General features: G+C 34.1%; 2 protein-coding genes across 4 annotated transcripts; both read right to left on the bottom strand.

Moving 5' to 3' along the window:
• Positions 1-3,727: 3,727 nt before the first annotated feature.
• LOC141702684 (protoheme IX farnesyltransferase, mitochondrial) lies at positions 3,728-13,827 on the bottom strand. The gene is made up of 7 exons (XM_074506313.1): positions 13,433-13,827; positions 10,337-10,466; positions 6,615-6,752; positions 6,308-6,441; positions 5,828-5,953; positions 5,274-5,377; positions 3,728-4,768 (listed from the first exon to the last, which is right to left on the bottom strand). Exons 1-7 carry the CDS (start codon positions 13,648-13,650, stop codon positions 4,386-4,388), a joined length of 1,233 nt encoding a protein of 410 aa, XP_074362414.1. The 5' UTR covers positions 13,651-13,827; the 3' UTR covers positions 3,728-4,385.
• Positions 13,828-15,040: 1,213 nt separating this feature from the next.
• LOC141702686 (uncharacterized) lies at positions 15,041-20,320 on the bottom strand. Of its 3 annotated transcripts, XM_074506318.1 has the most exons (9): positions 20,090-20,320; positions 18,703-18,934; positions 18,440-18,615; positions 17,534-17,708; positions 16,966-17,275; positions 16,532-16,604; positions 16,366-16,456; positions 15,862-15,941; positions 15,042-15,516 (listed from the first exon to the last, which is right to left on the bottom strand). In XM_074506318.1, the coding sequence occupies exons 1-9, from the start codon at positions 20,153-20,155 to the stop codon at positions 15,277-15,279; spliced, it is 1,443 nt and encodes a 480-aa protein (XP_074362419.1). In that variant the 5' UTR covers positions 20,156-20,320; the 3' UTR covers positions 15,042-15,276. The 3 variants fall into 3 exon arrangements, with proteins under 3 accessions (XP_074362418.1, XP_074362419.1, XP_074362417.1); XM_074506317.1 differs by having other exon boundaries at positions 15,041-15,516; positions 17,534-17,633; positions 18,440-18,934; XM_074506316.1 differs by having other exon boundaries at positions 18,440-18,934.
• Positions 20,321-21,254: the final 934 nt, after the last annotated feature.

Here is a 21,254-nt window from a genome sequence, read left to right on the forward strand (position 1 = left end):
GTTTATATTTCCATGAAGTGTTTTAAAGCTATTTTTAACTGTTTGAATTGATTTTAAATGCTTCTTGTGATACATAGAGATGTATATTGTTTGTTCTAATGTGCTAGATGATGTAACATGCCTACCTTGATGTTTATTCATGTTGATATATGTGATATATGCTTAGTTTATCATGCGATGATAGATTTAGGTGAACTTAAATAAACATAAGGCGTTTGTTAGACAACCTAGTATAGTGAAATTGTTTCATAACCTTAATAATAATATCATAATTCTAACATAGTCCTTTCTCTCTTCTAATAGCCATCTCAGCAGGTGTGATTTTTTTTATAACCGGGTTTTAGCGTTTTGACTTGTATTTTTACTAAACTTCCTCACCCCTTGTGAAGTACCACTTTTAGCAGTACCATGGCTTCCCCTCTGAAACACAACACTAGAGCTTTTAAGTTTCATTGAGCTCTTCTGATTGGATTCGGTTCTTTTTTCTAGCAAAATCACCAACAACTCATGTTCTTTACCTTTTTCCATCGCCTCTTGAAGTGTTTGAGGCTTGTATACATACAGTGCTTGATGAATATCCTTCCTCATGCCATTAAAAAAACTAGATAGTTAAAATTCCTCTGTATGGTACCTATTTCTTGATATCATATAGCCCCTCAAATCTTCAAACTGAGCTATGTAGGATTCCACATTCCCGGTATGTATTAGCTTATTGAATTGTCCGATGAGGTTTTCTTGACTACCTGTGGAGAACCTTTGTAAAACCAGATGAACAAATACATCTCAAAACAGCACAGGGTGTTCCTCTTGGATGGTTTGATACCATAGATCTACCTCCCCCTCCAAATATAGCGCGGCATATACCACCTTAGTTCTAGGATCCATTAGGGGGTTAAGCATAAAGAATTTATCTGTTTTCTTCACCTAGCTTCTTGCTTCCTTCCCATCAAATTTTGGGAAATCCATTTTAGGAAATTTGTAGTGGGATTGTAAGTAAAGGTCTGTTGGTTTGATGCATGTAAATGGAGGAAACACAGACGCTTGAGTGTATTGAGTTTAGGTTTGTGAAAGAGGTTGTGGGTAAAAATCTCCATAGTGTTGGGGAGTAGGTTGTGAGGTAGTATACATGTTTTTCGGGGCTGTGGTTGAGGGTTGAGTGTGAGAATGAGTATACCCTAGAGTGAATGGGGTCATGATATTCTGGGTAGTAGCAGTATAAATCGGGGATGTGTTATGTGGTTTAGGTGTATGAAATGGAATAATATTAGTATAGTGCTCACTCCCTCCCATAACAAAATCCCCAACACTTATAGCAGAAGTAGAAATCGTAGTAATATTCTCAGATGCAAGCAAAGAACTAGACGTATTGTTTCCAAACTGAATGTAATGAGGACTATTCATGCTAGGTACAGTAGTATAAGGATTAGAGAGGATGGGTGTAGAGATCTTACTTGTAGTAGATGTAACCAGAGGAGTGTGTGTATTCGTTTGCCGAGTCTTCAAGGTGTCAATAAGATCCATAAATTTCATTGTAATGTCTTCATTTGTGGTTTGAATCTGTAACGATAAAGTGGATATTTGTTTCCCCATTGCAGCAAGCTTTTCATTAATAGACAAGATCTGGGATGGGGTGGACTCATGGTTTGTAAGCATAGTCGATTGCACATCATTCATCTGGATCTCTAAACTTTTCAAATCTTTCTCATATTTTTGCAGGGAAGGCCCAGTCATGGCTCTGATACCACTGTAACAAGGCAGCTTACAGAATTATCATTCAAGAAAGTAAAAGATGAGAGGTTGAAGATTTAGAAGAGGGAGAAATTCTCAAACTAAAATAAAGATAAAATTTTCCATAGTCTCCTCTGGATACATGGTACCATCTGCCTATATAACCAACTATCAGTACATATACCAAGAAAATAAACTAGCTGATAAAACATTGAAATAAAATCAAATCACAACCTTTACTAAAACGAATCCTAACACCCCTTTTCAAATTTAACTTTCACCGCGTAAATGTTACGGTGCTTTGTATAATCTGCTCAAGCAAAGCCAGTCCACCAGATATGACCAACTCATTAATCCACTATTCAGCTTGCATGTGAGTACATCCATTGTGATCTGGGTTACATTTTTCATTTCCACGAGTCAGCTTGTATTTTGACTTGTATCACGTCATTTTTCTTGAATAGAGGTTAGATTTTGTGAAATATCCGGTGCCAATATCGTCGCCAGGATACATAATAATTCTGATGTATGAAATTGTTGTAAAAAGTGGGTAGTCTTCCTAGGTCTCCCATATATATCACGTGAAGTCAGTCCTTTGCTGGGGGCAACGCTTGCGCTGTTGGTATCCTCCAACCTGCATGCAGGTTGTCCCAAAGCTTAAAAATATTGCTGAAATCCAAACGACAGATTAATAATTTCTACTCCACAGCACAAGTTTGAAAGAGAAGCCTCTGTGGAGCTTTTGTTTCGTTGCTTGTCATTTTTCAGTTGCATGCATGTCTGCTCATTTCTTGTCTTTTTATGCAGATGTCTCTTTGGGCATAGTAAAATCAACCAGCAATATCCCTTACGTAGCTTTAGAAGAATATATATGGTGAAGGCTGTTTACCTTCCTTCACGTGTTTTGCATGCTATTACGTGAGTACGTAGGGTTTACCCAGTCCGCACCGGCACCGGAAGTATAGCGGCCGCAGTTTAACTACGATAAAAAAAAAGAATATATATGTTGAAGCTAGAGATGCACAAAAGGCCCACCGGACCGGGTTTTGACGGGGCCTTAAAAAGCCAGGGCTTTGACCGGACCGGGCTTTTCGGGTTTTGACTTTGAACGGGCCGGGCATTCTGAAAATATCAGAGCCCGGTTTGGGCCCTTGAGGCGGGCCTAACCGGACTTTTTTCGGGCCAGATCGGGCCGGGCTTTTTTCTAATTTAAATTGGATCGAGTTTTATTAGAGATTCCGAAGACTACATATGTTAGCAACTAAATCATCGTGAAAATGTATTAGTTTACATGAAATATTTTATGAAAACATTATTTTGTTGAAAATATTACTTCGATGAAAATATTTAAGTTCTTTGAAGCCAACAGACGAATCATTAAAAAGAAGCCTGTCATTTTTTCCTCAAAAATTGCACGGTGTAAACTTGTCTTTAGTACCGTTGTCATTTTGAAAAAATTCATTTAACATTTGGGTTAATTATTAAATAGGTAACTTACTATTTTAGATAATATTGTTAGATTTTTAAAATTTTATCAACTATTTTTTTTTTATTTTTTCATTATTTTATTTGATTTAAATAAAAATAAATAGTAGATATATTTTTAAAAATCTAAATTATTATGTAAAATACTAGAACTCGGAATCTTACACTTGGATGTAATATCATTAAAAAAAATGTCTGAAACTCAATATATACTATTTTCAAGAATTTCGACTGTAGTGATATTTTTTATACTAATTTTCAAATGAGTGGCTCATTTCAGTCAGTTTTGTAATTATCAGTCAGTTTTATAATTAGTACTCAATTAATAAATTTGAACACTTGATAATTAACCATTTAACATTTATTTTTTTGTTCATTCCCTTTTTACTTGGTCAATCAATAACCATAATCATATAAAATGTAATTCTTTCGAGTTTGACGAGATTCATCAACATGTGATCCATATCATTCTTCTTCAGAAGAGATAAAACATAGAAGTTGGCACAAGACACGGTTATCAATATTCTTTTTTATAAATCTAATGCCAAAATGATCTTATACCGCTATATGTAGTTTTTTTTCTTTTAAAATAAAAATAAAGTAAATGTAACATGCAGCTACAAGTAGTGAAAAGACTAGGAACCAATTGAGTTGGCGCTCTTTCACAGATTCACTGGCTTCCGACTTCAGATTGGATATGAATGAGGCGCATGAACAGAACCTGATGACTGCTGCACTTGTTCATCGGGACAATGCTGTTGCTTTCTCCACAAGAGCCACCTTATTTGCAACTTCAGCACTTCAATTAAACTAGATACTCCACACATTGCTCCTCCAAATCCAGAAAATGTAGCAAGAAATACTGACAGAACAACCCGCACCAGGAGCTGTCCATCCCCCACACAGATCATCAACATATGTGTTACAACCCGAATTCCATTGTCAAATATGTGTTTCTTGAACTAATTTTCTTTTCCTCTCAAAAAACTAAAATCTCTGGTTCCCCCATTTGAACACTTAAAATTTAGGCAGACAAACTGGTCCCAGGTATGAAAAAGTTATGAAACAAATATTACCCAAAAAAGTATGGCGAGTGTTGGGTGAGCTCTCTATTGTAGATTGTCACTTTGGAACACTTATTCATGGTGTACATAACTCGAAAGACTTGCAAATCAATAAGAAGAATAAGTAGGAGCTGGTAGAAAAGGAAATGGTGCAACAGAAGCAAATGCTACAGGTGGACGTCTTCGACGACAACTAGGATCAACGCGCTTCGCCTTCTTTAATTGATCTGAATTTCCAAATTCTTTAATCGGAGCTTCTGAGGTGGATGTATAGCCAACAAGTGCCTCTGAATTTTTCACTGATACGTGCTCCTTATTAAGTCGATGAAACATAATACCAGACATAAATACTGGTAGATAGAGAAGACTGGCATGAAACATTCTCCTGGCAGTTTCAGTAGTTCGCTGTACATAGAAAGACGCTGCTGTTCCAGTGATTGCTAGTGCAAGTAATGTTGATTCAAGGCAAAACCAGCCAGACGTGACGCCCCCTGCCAAAGCACATTAATTTAAGGAATACCGGTGGCAATATCTAATATTAAGGTATATCGTAATAGCACATTAGCACTGGTCATATTGCTGATACTCATGATGACTGAAATTTGTTTAAAAGAAGCAATAAATCTGTTCATTCAATTGATTGATGTTTGATTTGTTTGGACAAAACAGCAGCTCAACAAACACTGCTCGAGTAACCAAGTTGATAAATTTCTATTTAATTATAGATCAAATCAAGAGCACGACAATTGTCATTTTAATACAAACACACACTTGGCACAAAAAAGAAAACAAATACATTGCACTACTCTCTAATTTCAAAATTGTTGAATCGCGAATAAACATAAAGAGTTTTATGGTACTAGAATGTAATATTGCATAGCTTGAGAAATGTGCAGTGAATTAACTGAATTACGTTTACATAGAAATGAGAATTTCAATCAAAACCAGAGTAAAAACATAACCGAGTAATTTTAACGCAAATGTATATAAACTTACAATCATAGGCCAAATACCCCAATGGAAGCAGATACAAGCAGTTCCTTAAAGCCACTAAAGCTGTTCTATGGCCAGACGGATCAGCAAGTGAAAACATCCTAAACCTGGATATGAAACAAAATCATCAAAACCATGAGTTGGACGGAAAATTAACATTTTTTCTTTCTTTAAAGGTACCAACAAAAGGAGGGTGATGATGGTATAAACTTATCATCTAGATTACCAAAGAATCATGATCAAGAAATGTTGAAAGTTCACCAACGAGCCAGTTAATTACATTTATTAGATATTTGGATATTATGTCCCACCAAATAGTTAAACAATTGCACTCATGGTTCCATTTTTGAAGTTTATCAAATACATACGTAATCCTAAGAAATTATAATAGCTATTTTTTTAAAAATAAAATGGAGAGGCAGAGAGCAGTCAATCCCATAAAAGGCAAATGGTGTGAGTATTCTATCCATTACCAAGGAATGCAAGGTTAGGTTCATTTATAAAAATATAAAGTTTAAAAAAAAGAGCAGGGAAAAGATAACAGAATCGGTGAATACCCTCCGGCAGCATAATCGTCACGGCAAAGATATGCAAGGGCCATAAAGTGTGGTATTTGCCAAAAATAGAGTGCAGCCGGAAGAATCATTCCGTTAAGTGAAACTGAACCAGAAGCAGCTGCCCACCTGCACACAAAATTGCAATATATAACCTGCCAAATGGCACCCATCTCCTTTCACAACGGACATGGAACACCTTAAGATGCATGCAACAATTCAACATTTTTTTATCAAGGACCTTTAGCCAGACAATGACTCTCGAGTAATTTTCTATTCCAAGATTTTGAAACAAAATGCATGCATGTAGCACACTTGTAGCATTCATAAATTATGGTGAATAAGTTAAGTTTTCAAATATGGTTATATACTCAAATTGCTTCACATAACCTCTATCTCTCACGTAATCATTAAAAAGGTATCAAAGTTGACTTTCAAGATTAGATTCCCAGAGATTCCGAGATGCAGCAAACAAGAATTTACCCAAGCAGAGGTGGAATAGCACCAACAACAGCACCAACCCAAGTGTTTACCGGGTGTATCTGCTTTAAAGGAGTGTATACGAATGCATAGAGAACAAGATTAGAGGCTCCAAGACCAGCTGCCAACATATTAGCCTGGAGGGAACTTGTCAGTAGAGGTAGTATTAGTCTTCAGGTCAAGGTACACATTTGTAATATAGATATTTACGGCAGCATTTCAAGGGATAGATATGACAGATATCAGCAAGCTTGTTTAGAAATTTTTATGCAACAACAATAAAGATGCATCTAATAGAATATTTAGCTACCTTCCATGCCAGTAAAGCAGTGCCAGCTACACCAACAGAAGAAGCCCACATGACTGCATGAGGTAAAGTGATCCGGCCTGATGGTAGGGGTCTTCGCATTGTTCTCCTCATCTTCGCATCATTCTTAATTTCGAAAATCTACAACAGTAATAGGAAAAATGTGCATCAGTATTTATGCATTTTATATAGTATCCCACAATTTTAACTTACACCTATGATGAACCAAAATAATTTAATTAGTAACTGAAAACAGAATACTCCATGTCCCTCCTTTGGTTTCTTGCAGCATGATATACAATTCAGTAAAGCTGTCTACATCAATATTACCATGAAGAATGTACAATTTAATCCTGTTACTGTTATGTCCAACATTCAAAAGAACTATCATATATGATTGGGCCACATTATTCTTGTAAAAGTTGTGCTTGTGTTAGAACTGGAAGTACTGTTAGCAACTCTACATATTATTGTATAGATACCGGCTAAGACTTGGAATCAAAGAAATTGTTGACTGGAATTGTAAATTATCTGATTAAGTGCACATTATCGATTTTAACTTGTAACCACTGAAATATAGCATGTGTTAGGAAACATAATAAATAGAATAAATATTAAATCAGTTACGAATCTGAATAATTAGTGTGTGCATCAGTTATGGATTTCAAAGGGAGGATTTGGTGGGAATAATAATATTTTAGCTTTAATCTAGGGATTGTGAGTTGAGATTGGGGTTATAAATAGGGAAGTCATTTATATGTTTGAGTCATGAAGAAATAAAATTGACTTAAGTGTGTTTTTAAGTGTGTTTATGGAGAGTGGGTGGTCTCTCGAATAACACCCGATTGTGTGTGCGTGTGTTTATCAATAAAGGAATCTGTTTCCTTTTATATTTATACAAAGAGCAGGCCTGGACAGGTCCTAACAGTGGTATCAGAGCACGTCTGTTCTTGGGGCAACGACAAGTGCAAAACAAGTTGAAAATCGAGTCGACGACTTCCAGGGGATTTTTTTTTGAAAAGATGCAAGCAAAATTTTTGAAGTTGGATATTGAAAAGTTTCAAAAATACATTTCTTTCCTCAAAGAAGGTATGGTTGCCATACTTGCAAAAATGGACAACTATAGTCGCAAGACTACTGGACCATTTTCGTCTGCTCGTGAGGATTCGCAAGGCTTGGAACAAGCCAAGAAGTTGGTCTACGAAACTGAGGAGAAGCTGAAGGGAGTAAAAGCGAATGATAGAGAGCTTAAATCAGATTTTCAAAAAAATGATTTTGGAAAACTTCAAGAAGATGAAAGGTCTCATCAGCAACCACCAGTATCGGAGGTTTTAGGGCAGACTCCATTAAATTTTAATAGTGGCAACAACAAACAAGAGACTTGTTTGTTTGATGTCTCATCGCCTCCAAGCTCATCCATGGACTCTTTATCACAAAGACTTGAAATATTCGAAGGCTTAAAACTTGAAGGTGGGTCGTTGAAGGCTGAAAGTTATTTTGACAGTTATTTTGAATTAGTAAACCTCTCAACGCCAACTAAGAAGGTATGGTCGGTTATAGTATACTTGAGAAATGATCTTTTGTTCTTGGACTATTGCGGGGAATGTCAGCGGCCTTCTTGTAACTGGGAGGAATTTAGAAAATTATTGGCGGAGAGGCAGGGGTTCTGGATTAGAAAGAAAAGGAAAAAGAAAGAATGAAATAATTTTCTCATTTGAACCTTGAGGACAAGGTTCAAGTTTGGGCGGCGGGTAATGTTAGGAAACATAATAAATAGAATAAATATTAAATCAGTTACGAATCTGAATAATTAGTGTGTGCATCAGTTATGGATTTCAAAGGGAGGATTTGGTGGGAATAATAATATTTTAGCTTTAATCTAGGGATTGTGAGTTGAGATTGGGGTTATAAATAGGGAAGCCATTTATATGTTTGAGTCATGAAGAAATAAGATTGACTTAAGTGTGTTTTTAAGTGTGTTTATGGAGAGTGGGTGGTCTCTCGAATAACACCCGATTGTGTGTGCGTGTGTTTATCAATAAAGGAATCTGTTTCCTTTTATATTTATACAAAGAGCAGGCCTGGACAGGTCCTAACAGTGGTATCAGAGCACGTCTGTTCTTGGGGCAACGACAAGTGCAAAACAAGTTGAAAATCGAGTCGACGACTTCCAGGGGATTTTTTTTTGAAAAGATGCGAGCAAAATTTTTGAAGTTGGATATTGAAAAGTTTCAAAAAGACATTTCTTTCCTCAAAGAAGGTATGGTTGCCATACTTGCAAAAATGGACAACTATAGTCGCAAGACTACTGGACCATTTTCGTCTGCTCGTGAGGATTCGCAAGGCTTGGAACAAGCCAAGAAGTCGGTCTACGAAACTGAGGAGAAGCTGAAGGGAGTAAAAGCGAATGATAGAGAGCTTAAATCAAGTTTTCAAAAAAATGATTTTGGAAAACTTCAAGAAGATGAAAGGTCTCATCAGCAACCACCAGTATCGGAGGTTTTAGGGCAGACTCCATTAAATTTTAATAGTGGCAACAACAAACAAGAGACTTGTTTGTTTGATGTCTCATCGCCTCCAAGCTCATCCATGGACTCTTTATCACAAAGACTTGAAATATTCGAAGGCTTAAAACTTGAAGGTGGGTCGTTGAAGGCTGAAAGTTATTTTGACAGTTATTTTGAATTAGTAAACCTCTCAACGCCAACTAAGAAGGTATGGTCGGTTATAGTATACTTGAGAAATGATCTTTTGTTCTTGGACTATTGCGGGGAATGTCAGCGGCCTTCTTGTAACTGGAAGGAATTTAGAAAATTATTGGCGGAGAGGCAGGGGTTCTGGATTAGAAAGAAAAGGAAAAAGAAAGAATGAAACAATTTTCTCATTTGAACCTTGAGGACAAGGTTCAAGTTTGGGCGGCGGGTAATGTTAGGAAACATAATATATAGAATAAATATTAAATCAGTTACGAATCTGAATAATTAGTGTGTGCATCAGTTATGGATTTCAAAGGGAGGATTTGGTGGGAATAATAATATTTTAGCTTTAATCTAGGGATTGTGAGTTGAGATTGGGGTTATAAATAGGGAAGCCATTTATATGTTTGAGTCATGAAGAAATAAGATTGACTTAAGTGTGTTTATGGAGAGTGGGTGGTCTCTCGAATACCACCCGATTGTGTGTGCGTGTGTTTATCAATAAAGGAATTTGTTTCCTTTTATATTTATACAAAGAGCAGGCCTGGACAGGTCCTAACAGCATGGTACTCCCTCTGTCCCAAATTACTTGTCCAATTTGACTTTTGCACGTAATTTAAGGTGTATTGAACGCATACTTCGGTCAATTATTTTAAAATAAAAAATTTATATCTTAAATTTTAATTCAGAAAAAAATAATTTGAAAAATAACGAAGAGAGTTATGCGTTTTATGCACCTTAAAAACGCGTAAAAGTCAAATTGGACAAGTAAATTGGGAGAGAGAGTAATATTTTTTCAAACAAAGCTCAAATTATTTTTCAAAACATTTGAGCCTAGTCCAAGTTTAATTTGCATGTCAAACTAACAATGTTCTTGTCCTCAAGTAATTAACTTTAACTGAGTCTTTCATAAGAATTTATTTTAAAAAAAAACTGACTTGACTGAACAACATACTCAATATTTTATACTACACTGCACTAATTTTAAACTATTTAATACCATGAATTTTAAATATCTCAAGAACAAACCTGATTTAAGGAATTAGCAGCCGCCGCAATCATCATTGTACCAGCACATGTGTAACTGAGACCCAAATAGTCAACTGCACCGCCACTACCAAGGACATATCCTGCCCCAGAAGTAGCAACAACTAGCATGCTGCAATAGTATGAAGAAAAACAAAGTTCTAAAATATCATCAAAAAAACAAAAAATAATAAACCGATAAAAATTCCATTAAAAGAACCATAGAATTAAAAATAAAGTCCATGTATGAAGATAAGCAGAATCAAATGTTATATCTTTGATTAGAAAGAAAATAATGTCAAAACTTAAGAAAAGTGTAACTAACTGAAATATACAAAAGGAATAAAACTAACACAAGCCGAAAATTATGCAAAAAGAGTCACTCACGTAGTTGCATGAAATGAAATAACAATTATCTTTGACAAATTATGTCCATTTAAATCCTACCAGATGCTAAGGCTACTTAATGTTCATAAAATACTTTTACTACCCTACAATGATATGTTACTATATCATACTAAGATTTATAGACGTTAAAAAATTTAATTAAAAAAATAATATATATATATATATATATGTTAAATAATTGCAGGAACTCTAATTTAGCCTGATCAAGAAGTGCTTATAAATTAAGAAGCCTCAGCCTTGTCGCATTTTCAAGGTACCTATATTAAAATAATCTCTTGCATAAACAACTTTCACTCAATAATAATTTACCGGATTTTTTGTTTCTCTATTTTGAATTTATTACTTGAGAATTATCCAGAAAAAATGCCACAAGACAATTCCAGAAAAAATGCAAATACAGGGACATCTTATAATGAATTCGACAACAAAGTATTTACAAACAAAAGATATACACAAAGTCCAACAATAGTATCTTAAAAGTAAGAACTGGTACTTTTAAAATTACAGAACGAGGTTGTATTTCTTTCGTGCATAATTCTTGAAAAGGATATGCAAAGCCTTTATTGGCTTTGGTTCGCAAGTGACAAGTGAGCCTGCCGGGAAAGTCGTTGAGATTGATGGGGTTTTGGTCGAAGCGTGGAGGTCCGTATGAGATGACTCGTGTAGCGCGTCTAGGGAAGTTAACAACTGTAGAATATCATTTAATGCAAGAGCTAGCTTAATATAAATGAAAAAATATGAGGGAATTATGCTATCGGTTAGCTGATATAAATAAATAAATATGAGGGAATTATGCAATCTGATGGTATGTATAATTGGCAACAGATATGCATGTTATTGCAAGCAAGGTTAAACAGAAATGCACAAAGTGGGGGCAATAAGAAACCTGGCAAACGATTACAGTGAGGTATTGTATTTCCTTTTATATTATTGTTCAAAACTAGATTCAATGGCAAATACAAACTGTGAAACAACATTATATCAATCAAGCACATGTGATACTACAAGAAATAGTTAAAATGCACAAAGTGGAGACAATAAGAAACCTGGGAAACGATTACAATGCGGTATTGTTATTAACTCATATATTATTGTTGAAATTTAGATTAAATGGCAAATAACAAACTATGAAACGACATTATATCAATCAGACGCATGAGATACTCAAAGCAATAGTCAAATTTGATTTGTGGACAATATAAAGGCAGAGTCGTTCTAAAGTGTACAAGGTGTTTAGAAATGGAAAATAAGATATGATGTTGTCTCAACAGCAAAAGAAGGATTACCACACGCGCAAAAAAAAGTTGATAGCAAGAATCATCTGGTAACATATTATTAAGTCATTTTGCTATAAACTTTGGCGGGTGTGGTAACCCTTCTTTTGCTGTTGAGACGGCAGTAGATCTTATTTTCCATTTCTATACACCCTGTACACTCTTAGAATCACCATGTATTTGTATTGTCCATAAATCAAATTGGACTATTGCTTGCACATGAGCCTGATTGATATAATGGCATTTCTTAGTTTTTTATTTGTCATTTAATCTAATTTCAATAATAATATACGAGGAACTAACAGTACCTCACTTTAATCGCTTCCTAGGTTTCTTATTGTCTCCATTTTGTGCATTTTGACTACTGCTAATAGTATCAATTACGCCCGATTGATATACTGTTATTTCATTGAATCTAATTTTGAACAATAATATATGAGAAAATACAATACGTCACTGTAATCGTTTCCCAGGTTTCTTATAGCCTCCACTTTGTGCATTTTTGTTTAACCTTACTTGCAATAACATGCATATCTGTTGTCAATTACACATACCATTAGATTGCATAATTCACTCATATTTATTTATTTATATCAGCTAACAGATAGCATAATTCCCTCGTATATTTTTTTCTCAAGCTAACTCTTGCATTAAATGGTATTCTATATTAGTTACCTTAACGCACGAGTCATCTCTTGCGGACCTCCACGCTTCGACCAAAGACCCATCAATCTCAGCGACTTCCCCAGCTAGGTCACTTGGGAACCAAAGCCAATACATGCTTTGCATATCCTTTTCAAGAATTATGCACGAAAAATTTTAAAACCTCGTTCTTTAATTTTAAAAGTACCAGATCTTACTTTTTAAATATTAAATTGCATTTACAGCGATGGTAAATTTTGTAACTTGAGAAATTAGTAAATTATATTTCAAGTTATATGTATTGACTTTCAAATGCTAAATACGGTACATAAAGAGAACATAAAGTTCAACAAGTATCTCATCAAAATAAAATAATAACAATTCAAAATCATAATGAAAAACATTAATAAAATCATTAGTAGATAAATATTAACAATGTCTAACTTTACTTATACAAAATAACATAATTGAATTTTAGAGTCAAATCTAATAAATTATAAAGTGTATAAGTTAACGAAAGTTGGTTTCAATTTATAACAACATTTTCATTTCCAGGCGAAGAACACTATACATATCGGTTTTCAACTAATACATACATCTTAATAATATATTATTCTAAAAATGGTTGAATTCAAATTCCGGGGGTAAATAAGTTTGGAGAAACTTGAAATACATAAATACAAACAATTCAATTGAAGCAATAATCAAACCCTAATTTAATTTTAGCAACAAAAAATGAAATAAATAAAAAGGGACAAAATAGGAATTGACAAACCTGAGCCTTGCTTTGGAAAGCTCCCAATAACAGCGACCATAGTGTGTGAACAACGACGATGTCGTATTAGCAGGGGGGTCGGGGACTCCAAGGCCTAGCGTGCGTGTATTGGTAACGGTTGAGGTGGTAGTAGTGGATCTAATTGAAGTTGTATACATAGACTTTGTGGGAGGAATGATGAGTTTCCATGATAAACTCAGTGAGTTTCTTCGTAACATTTGACTCAGCTGAGTTTTTAAACGAGTTGAATTGGGTTATTGTGTTTTTTGTTTAATTGATGATTGATGATTGATGATTGATGATTGATGACGATGGAGTTCTTGCTAGACCGGTGGCGGACTCCAGAATATCTTATAAATTTATCATCAATATAAATCAACCCGCAATTTGAAGACTTTTTTTTGAAGACACGTTAAGTTTGACAAAGGCCAATACCTCAAATATTTATTTTAATAATAATTCTATTAATATAATATGAGAAATTGCCAGCATACATGCATCCCATATTAAAATTTATCATATTTTATATCATGTCATTCAGTAAATATTTGAGAAATTTATTTGGACTGCTTTTAAAAAAATTATCATATGATAAGAGTATTAAATAATTTCAAAAAAATTTCTCAGATAACGAATTTTGATTTAAATCGTATATTTATACACACATCACATGTTCTCATATTTTTATCAAAAAAAAATTACTATCCATATATTGACATGTCATTATTTTCAAAAAAAAAATTGGGGAGAAATTTAGGTTTCCTAGTTTATTATTTCTCCTATACATTTAGAAATGTACCTAAAAATTTAAACAATAATAAAACTTTAAATCCTGAAAAATATAAGTTCGCGTTTCCGAAAAAATCTAGATAAATCAAATATCAGGACTAATAACACTAAAAAAGTACAATATATTACAAAAAAATATATATCTTCAATTATTTACTGATTTAAAAATTACAAAATTAAATAACTGAAGGCCTGAAGCCGACAGACGAGTGATAAAAATGAAGTCGGAGCAATTTAATTTTTCTCAAAATTTGCTCGTGTAAACTTGTCTTTAGTATCGTTGTCATTTTGAAAAAATTCATTTAACATTTGTTTTTTATTCATTCCTTTTATAATGGGTCAATTAATAATAAACATGTGATTCTTTCGAGTTCGACGAGATTCATCAACATGTGTATTCAGAGGCGGATTAGGGGGGTCCAGAGGAGTCCCTGGCCCCCCCTAAGTTTTCAAATATCATTCATGTAGTATATTTATAAACTGACTTCTGCTGGTAGCCTAGCTGGTTTATGGTGATGTAGTTTTCCCCATTAACCGGTGTTCGAACCCGAACCCTGTCTTCCGCTTTTTCTTTCTAAATTTGTGTTTTCTTCTACTTGTACTTTTGCTTACAAATTTTCGCTTTTACATACATGCCACTTCTTTTTTACTATATTGCTAAGTCCTGACATATAAATCATGGTGAATAGGTGATGCATACAAATTATTCTTATATTTTAATAATTTTTGTTAACATTTTTTTTAACTTATCCAAAATTTAACTAAATTAAAAATTTAAATTTGAAAATTTGGTACAAAAATTTTTTTGGACCCCACTAAATAAACTTTCTGGGTCCGCCACTGTGTGTATTATATCATTCTCTTCAAAAGAGATGAAACGTAGAAGTTGGCACAAGAAACAGTCATCAATATGTATATTCCTTTTTTATAAGTTCTAATGCTAAAATAATCTTATACCGCTATACATTGTTTTTCCTTTTTAAATTAAAAAAAAAAAAAAGGTAAATGTAACCCGCAGCTTTGGCACTCTTTCACGGATTCATTGGTTTCCTGCTTCAGATAGGATTTGAATGAGGCGCATGAACAGAACCTGATGACTGCTGTACTTGTCTAGCTTCATCACCTGATGACTGCTGCACTTGTCCAGCTTCATCGGAATCGTGCTGTTGGTTTCTCCACAAGAGCCACCTTCTTCGCAATTTCAGCACTTCAATTAATATAGAAGCTCCACACATCGCTCCTCCAAATCCAGCAAATGTAGCAAGAAATATTGACAGAACAACCTGCACTCCGAGCTGTCCATCCCCCGCAGATTATCAACATATGCGTTGTAACCCGAATTCCAATTTTCAATATTTGTATGTTGAAGTAATTTTCTATTCTTCTTTTCCTCTCAAAAAATTAAAATCTCTATTTCCAACATTTTAACACTTAAAATTTTAGGCACACAAACTGGTCCCACGTGTAACAAATCTTTTGTGTAGTTTTCAGTTACAAAAATTGCTAACTAAATTTATCCATTTGCCAGTCACCATGTATATAAAATGAAGCACATAGAATTTGGAGTTCAAAAATCATCCTCGATTATATTATATATATCTCGACTTGGCACTATAATTTGAGTAAAGAACATCTCTTACCACAGAAAAGAAAATATGCCCAAATAGAACAACCAGTCCAAATTGAATGAGGGCATAAATCCATGCATATGATCTCTTTACTGAAAATAAATTGCAGAGACGTCAATTATAACGCTTAAATGACTTATCCATGGCATATATTAGTATTGGAAGCATTAAAAATAAGAGATTTTTTTAACAAATATAAGTTATTTTATATTATTTAATTTGCAAAAACACATTTTTATGAAATATTAATATTTTGCAAAAAATACAACTTTGCAACCAAATGCAACTGAATGTAACCAAAATTAACCTCAAATGCAACAAAAGCAGCTGTATTATAATTATAGAAAATATTATAAAGAGTTGCATTGGGTTGCAAACTGTATTTAAAAAAGTTGCACTTGGTTGCTTTTAGTTGCAAACTCTATTTTCACATATATTTTCAAAAGATAATAAAGCCGCAAATAACTTTTAAAAGAGTAGTATTTCTGATGATTTCTCTAAATATAATACAATTACCCATAGTTGTTGATGTCATGGATGCTAGGAGACCCAAGATGCAGGAAAATGGAAGAGATAAAGTGATTGCATGAGATCCCATGTTTGAGAGCTGCATTGAGGGATTAATAATAGGGACAATGGTTAGCTTGATGCAGAAGAAATATAGAAACTAAGGTTGGCTTACCATAAGTTGCTCCAGAAAACAAAAGTAGACGAGCATGCTAACTATAACGAGTACAGGTACATCCTGCCAAATCCTAGACATTTCCGAAAAGTCATAATCAAACAGATGCAACACAAGCTAATGTCGAGAACAGATAGTCATTGTTTTCCCTATGAAATGCAACAAGAGCACAATGGAAGATAACAAGCTAGACATTTTTCTCGATAAAAGTATGTAATTTCCGCAGATCGCATGTACCCAAAGCTAAGAAAATTTGACATTTATAAAGGAAACAAAAAACAATTTATCTGCTTCGCTTAGTTTTCTAAATTTATTCAAGACAGATGTAGGAAATTCCAGTCGAGAACATTGATAAAGATATGGGTATATAATATTTAATAGATGTAGAAAAATGCCCCTTTTGTGCCTGGCACAAGGAAAGTGCCATTACTTGCCTGTATCCTGCAGCTTCAGCATTCCCGGCTCCATTTCCTAGCAAGATGTTGGACCGAGTATGCTGAATTCGTAGAAGGGCCACAGGTAGATTCTGGACATCTTGCTTGCAAACCTCACATGTCTTGTTACCTTTAATACTGAACCATTTTATGGCACATTCTTGGTGTGCTAAAGCAAGTTCACCTTTGCAGCTACACTCCATTTTAAGAGTATCTGCATCTTCTCGTAGTTCAATCAAGCAGATTCTACAGACTGCTTCTTCTTCCAGTATATGCTCATCGCTACCACCACCATCATCATCAGATTCACCTGAACCACGAAATTAATAATTCAAATGTTGGTAAGGAAAGCAATTGTGTCTACAAGGTACACCAGATGATGAAAATGTAGCAAAAACTTGATCCACGGTACCTGTTAGACCCTAAGCATCTATTACAATATCATTCTAAAGTGACATTGCTACAGAATTCAAAATTACATTAATTTCCCAATTTTTGTTTCTGGATATCATCGGTTACATGATCATAATATGTTGTCAAAATTAATATACAGGAGAAAGAAACTTACCAGTATCCAATGGTGGAGTAGCATTTGATGGTGCACTAGTTCCTTCAGTCACTCTCGGGGCAATCGATACCACACGAAATACACCACCTAAAGTCTCCAGCTGCATTAGTGTTCCATCTTTATTTAGCTCAGGCACCGAGTGTGAACGGTGAATAAAAAATTGGTTCCCACCTTTCTGTAAAGTAACTAATTTTTTTAAAAAGAGGTGGAATTAATAACTAAACAAAAAGCATTACATGAAAAATAACAATAAAAACACTATAATGTTTGATTATTTTTACTTTAAAAACCTCTTTTAAAGTTGAAGTAGGATTTCAGAAGAGGCATCTCATGAAGGAGACATAATAAAATAGATGAATACATTATTGCAAATAAAAAAGATTGGCAAAGGAAAACCCTGCATCCATAATACATTACCTACACAACTGATAGCTGAGATTACCCTTTAGATTCCTACAGAGATAATCTGATACTGATAAAGAAGCTTAATTCAGACTCTATTGCAAAAAGCTTAAGGGTGCCCATGCTGTAATGGGTTGGACATCAAGCACCCTTTTGAATTATCTTCTTTGGAGTTTCAGTACATGCAAAATTGATTATTATGCAGAATAAAATGCTACAATGGTGAGTATAATAGACTTGCATAGTTGCATTAATTACCAAAGCAGTCTCAAGAAAAACTGGAAAGGCATCCTACATGGATACATGGGTCATGGAATCATATTCTAGAACAAGAAGCTTTGAACAAGCAAATCATACTGGCTATCTGTTTTTCTCTTGGTGTAGAAATAATCAATTTATCATAATCTAGTAGTCCAGTATTTTTGTATCTTTAACTCGAACTCAAAGGGGATTCTTCATGAAACAATAAAATAATTTTCTATCTACCAATAGGTTGATACTTACATCTGCATTCTGTACATCACTTGTGTTCCCTCCATGTGTCGACTCTGGATTTGAGTGTATGGTTGGAGTTACTGGGAGTGATGATGTGTTCTTCATTCTGGGGGTAAACAACCTAGTAAGAGATCCTGTACTTGGAAAAAATGATTTGTTCCGCGGTGATGATGAACCTACCAGAGCTAGGATGGCAGCCTTCTCAATATCTGAATTTGTGTTTTTCAGTTTGAAACTTAATTTAGGAAGGAGGCATTTCAAGGATGATTTACCTTGAGATAATGAGGGACTGGAGGACCCGTTGAATTTGGCATAACTAGGGCTAGGAATTGGGGAAAAAATCACCCTTTTTGGTGTTGTACTTGGTGTCAAGGGCATGTTTATATTCACAGATTTCTCGGAAGAACTCTGGGGAGTTCTCATGGGAATCTCCACAACATGGTTTTGTCGCTCTAACAGTTGGCTGGCTATGGATTCTTCACTTATTTCGCTAGATTCCCCAATCTGTAGCATATATCATGTATCAACATTAGCTAAACTAGTAGTCATACACCAGTGGTAACGATAAGCAAGTCAAGAACACAACTTTGCATTAATACACAACTTGTTACGGCAACCTATATCAAATCAGTCAGATAGAAACCACTTGGGATTGTTCATCAAATATTATTTCGAAATACCATGACTTCAGTTAAGACTCCAGCAGATGATATTCTACACACCATACAGAGTACCATTTGTGTATAAAGAAGTGGAAATCTAATATATTAAATGTACAAATATATGAAATGTGTTAGATAACCATCTCTATGCGTTAAGGGTGACGCCAGGAGCCTCTTAATGGATGGTATACAAAAACAAAATTATTGATCAGGGCAGTGGCACCTTTTATCTTATAATCTTGACATTATCTCTATTAAAGCTGTCAAAATCGAAAGTATTTATGTAAACAACCAAACCCTTCTAACAAAAGTATATATCATTTGTACATTTTTCACTATATTCTAGTTTTTTTTCCCTTCATTCGGCACCTTGTAGGAGCGACAAGTATCAGAGCAGTTTCTAGTTAAATGTTGGCAAATATAACATGGACGAAAGAAAAAATAAAAATTATTATTATATACAATGACTTGATAATGTTCGGGCACCTTTAAACGGTGCTTCCATTGGAGTTGCTCCAAGGACTATGCAAAAAAGCAAGAGATACACAATAAAGAAATTTTGCGTCTGTTTCGTGAATAGTAGATATGTGATTCTGCAGGACAGTTTTTCATTATTGTGCTGTATCAATAATGTAGGTGAATGATTGTTTGTGGGATGCAAACTGTACTCATCCTTATATCACTACCGGTTATCTATAGTTTAGGAATTCAATAAGCTAATCTAAACGTCACAGAATTAATACATAAACAAATGAAAATCCCCAAGTCTACAAATCAAATAAAAAAGTGTCTCTTGTAAAACAAAACTAAAAGAATATCAAACACCCGCCTTGTTTAATAAGAAATAACACACAACCACAGTATAATATTAGTGAAAACATGTGATGAATTAGCAAAAGCATTAGATAAGAAAGCTATGTAGTAATTTAAAATGGAAAATCACAGTGAATAATAAAAAAGAAAAGAAAAGAAAGAAGCTAAAAAGAGAAATGATTACCTGAGGAATTAGAACAGGAGATGAATAAGAAGACAAAACATCATCAGTTTGTTTGTTCGATTCCATGCTTTCTTTCAATCGAATCCGAGCAAGAAGGAGCTGCTTGTGTGTGTGTGTCTGTGTACTTTGTATTTATATGTACAGTTTGTAGTAGAGTACTGGTATTTTGTATTTCTGTGTGTACTTTTAGCTTTCGCCAAAACAGCCCTTTAAAAATATAGATGGGTACCAACGGCGGGTACGCACATTCATCTTCCTACGTGCAATTCTCCCCTTTTTTATATATAATTTTTTAATTATGCCAACAGCATATACATTTTTTATATAATTTTTTTATTATGCGAACAGCATATACATTTTATTATTACTTTTTTTCTAAAATTTACCCATTTAATCGATTAATTCCATGCCAAATATCCGATTGCTCAATCTTATTAATTTGATTAATCTTTGTAAGTTTTCTTTATAGAAGTATATATAATAATTTATTAGAATTTGTAAGTTTTCTTTATAGAAGTATATATAATAATTTATTAGAATTAAAATACGAAGTCTATTAAATATAAATAATTATAAATTTTATGATATAATATATATAGGGGTTGTTCAAATAAAAACTGTCTTAAAATAAAAACTAGAAACTAAGTCCAACTCATCTCACTTTAATACTATCCACTCATCTTACTTTTAATTTCCTGTACGTGACCCCCGACTCTTCCCCAAAATCCCTCACTTCAAACTTAACTCATTATTCCACCCTACTACCATCATCACCTCTATCACCACCATCACCCCCTTGTTACTACCATCATCCATGTTCCTTACTTTTCATTTACCACATATATGCCTCCATTCATATTTTTTAAACTTTTTTTTATGAGCTTTTTCTTTTTCCCACCTCTCTACATATGGTAATTATTGTATTAATAGTTAAAGTTAGTAATTTATGTTTGATATTATGGTTGTTACAATCATGGTGACGACGGTGAGATATGTGGTGGTGTTATGATGATTGTGTTTAACGGTCAGTATAAATATCATATGTGCTATATTCCGGCGATAAATCACTAATTATACTTACAAGAATCATTAAAATTTAGCTAATTTAACTAATAATATAAAAGGAACAGAGAGACATATTGAACTTTGTTGGGCCTGTTTCACT

This window comes from Apium graveolens, unplaced genomic scaffold, assembly GCF_009905375.1.
Source record: "Apium graveolens cultivar Ventura unplaced genomic scaffold, ASM990537v1 ctg5493, whole genome shotgun sequence".
Taxonomy (NCBI): Eukaryota; Viridiplantae; Streptophyta; class Magnoliopsida; order Apiales; family Apiaceae; genus Apium; species Apium graveolens.

Bases quoted from the DNA above. Each gene is read 5' to 3' on its own strand.
- LOC141702684 (XM_074506313.1), bottom strand. From the start codon at position 13,650: ATGTTACGAAGAAACTCACTGAGTTTATCATGGAAACTCATCATTCCT. The intron at 6,753-10,336 runs GTTTGTTCTTGA...TTACTGTTGTAG, and splicing joins CTGCTAATTCCTTAAATCAG to ATTTTCGAAATTAAGAATGA. The intron at 5,954-6,307 runs GTAAATTCTTGT...TTTTGTGTGCAG, and splicing joins GCTATTCCACCTCTGCTTGG to GTGGGCAGCTGCTTCTGGTT.
- LOC141702686 (XM_074506316.1), bottom strand. From the start codon at position 20,155: ATGGAATCGAACAAACAAACTGATGATGTTTTGTCTTCTTATTCATCT. The intron at 17,709-18,439 runs GTAAGTATCAAC...GTTACTTTACAG, and splicing joins GTGATGTACAGAATGCAGAT to AAAGGTGGGAACCAATTTTT. The intron at 17,276-17,533 runs GTAAGTTTCTTT...TTCGTGGTTCAG, and splicing joins TACTCCACCATTGGATACTG to GTGAATCTGATGATGATGGT.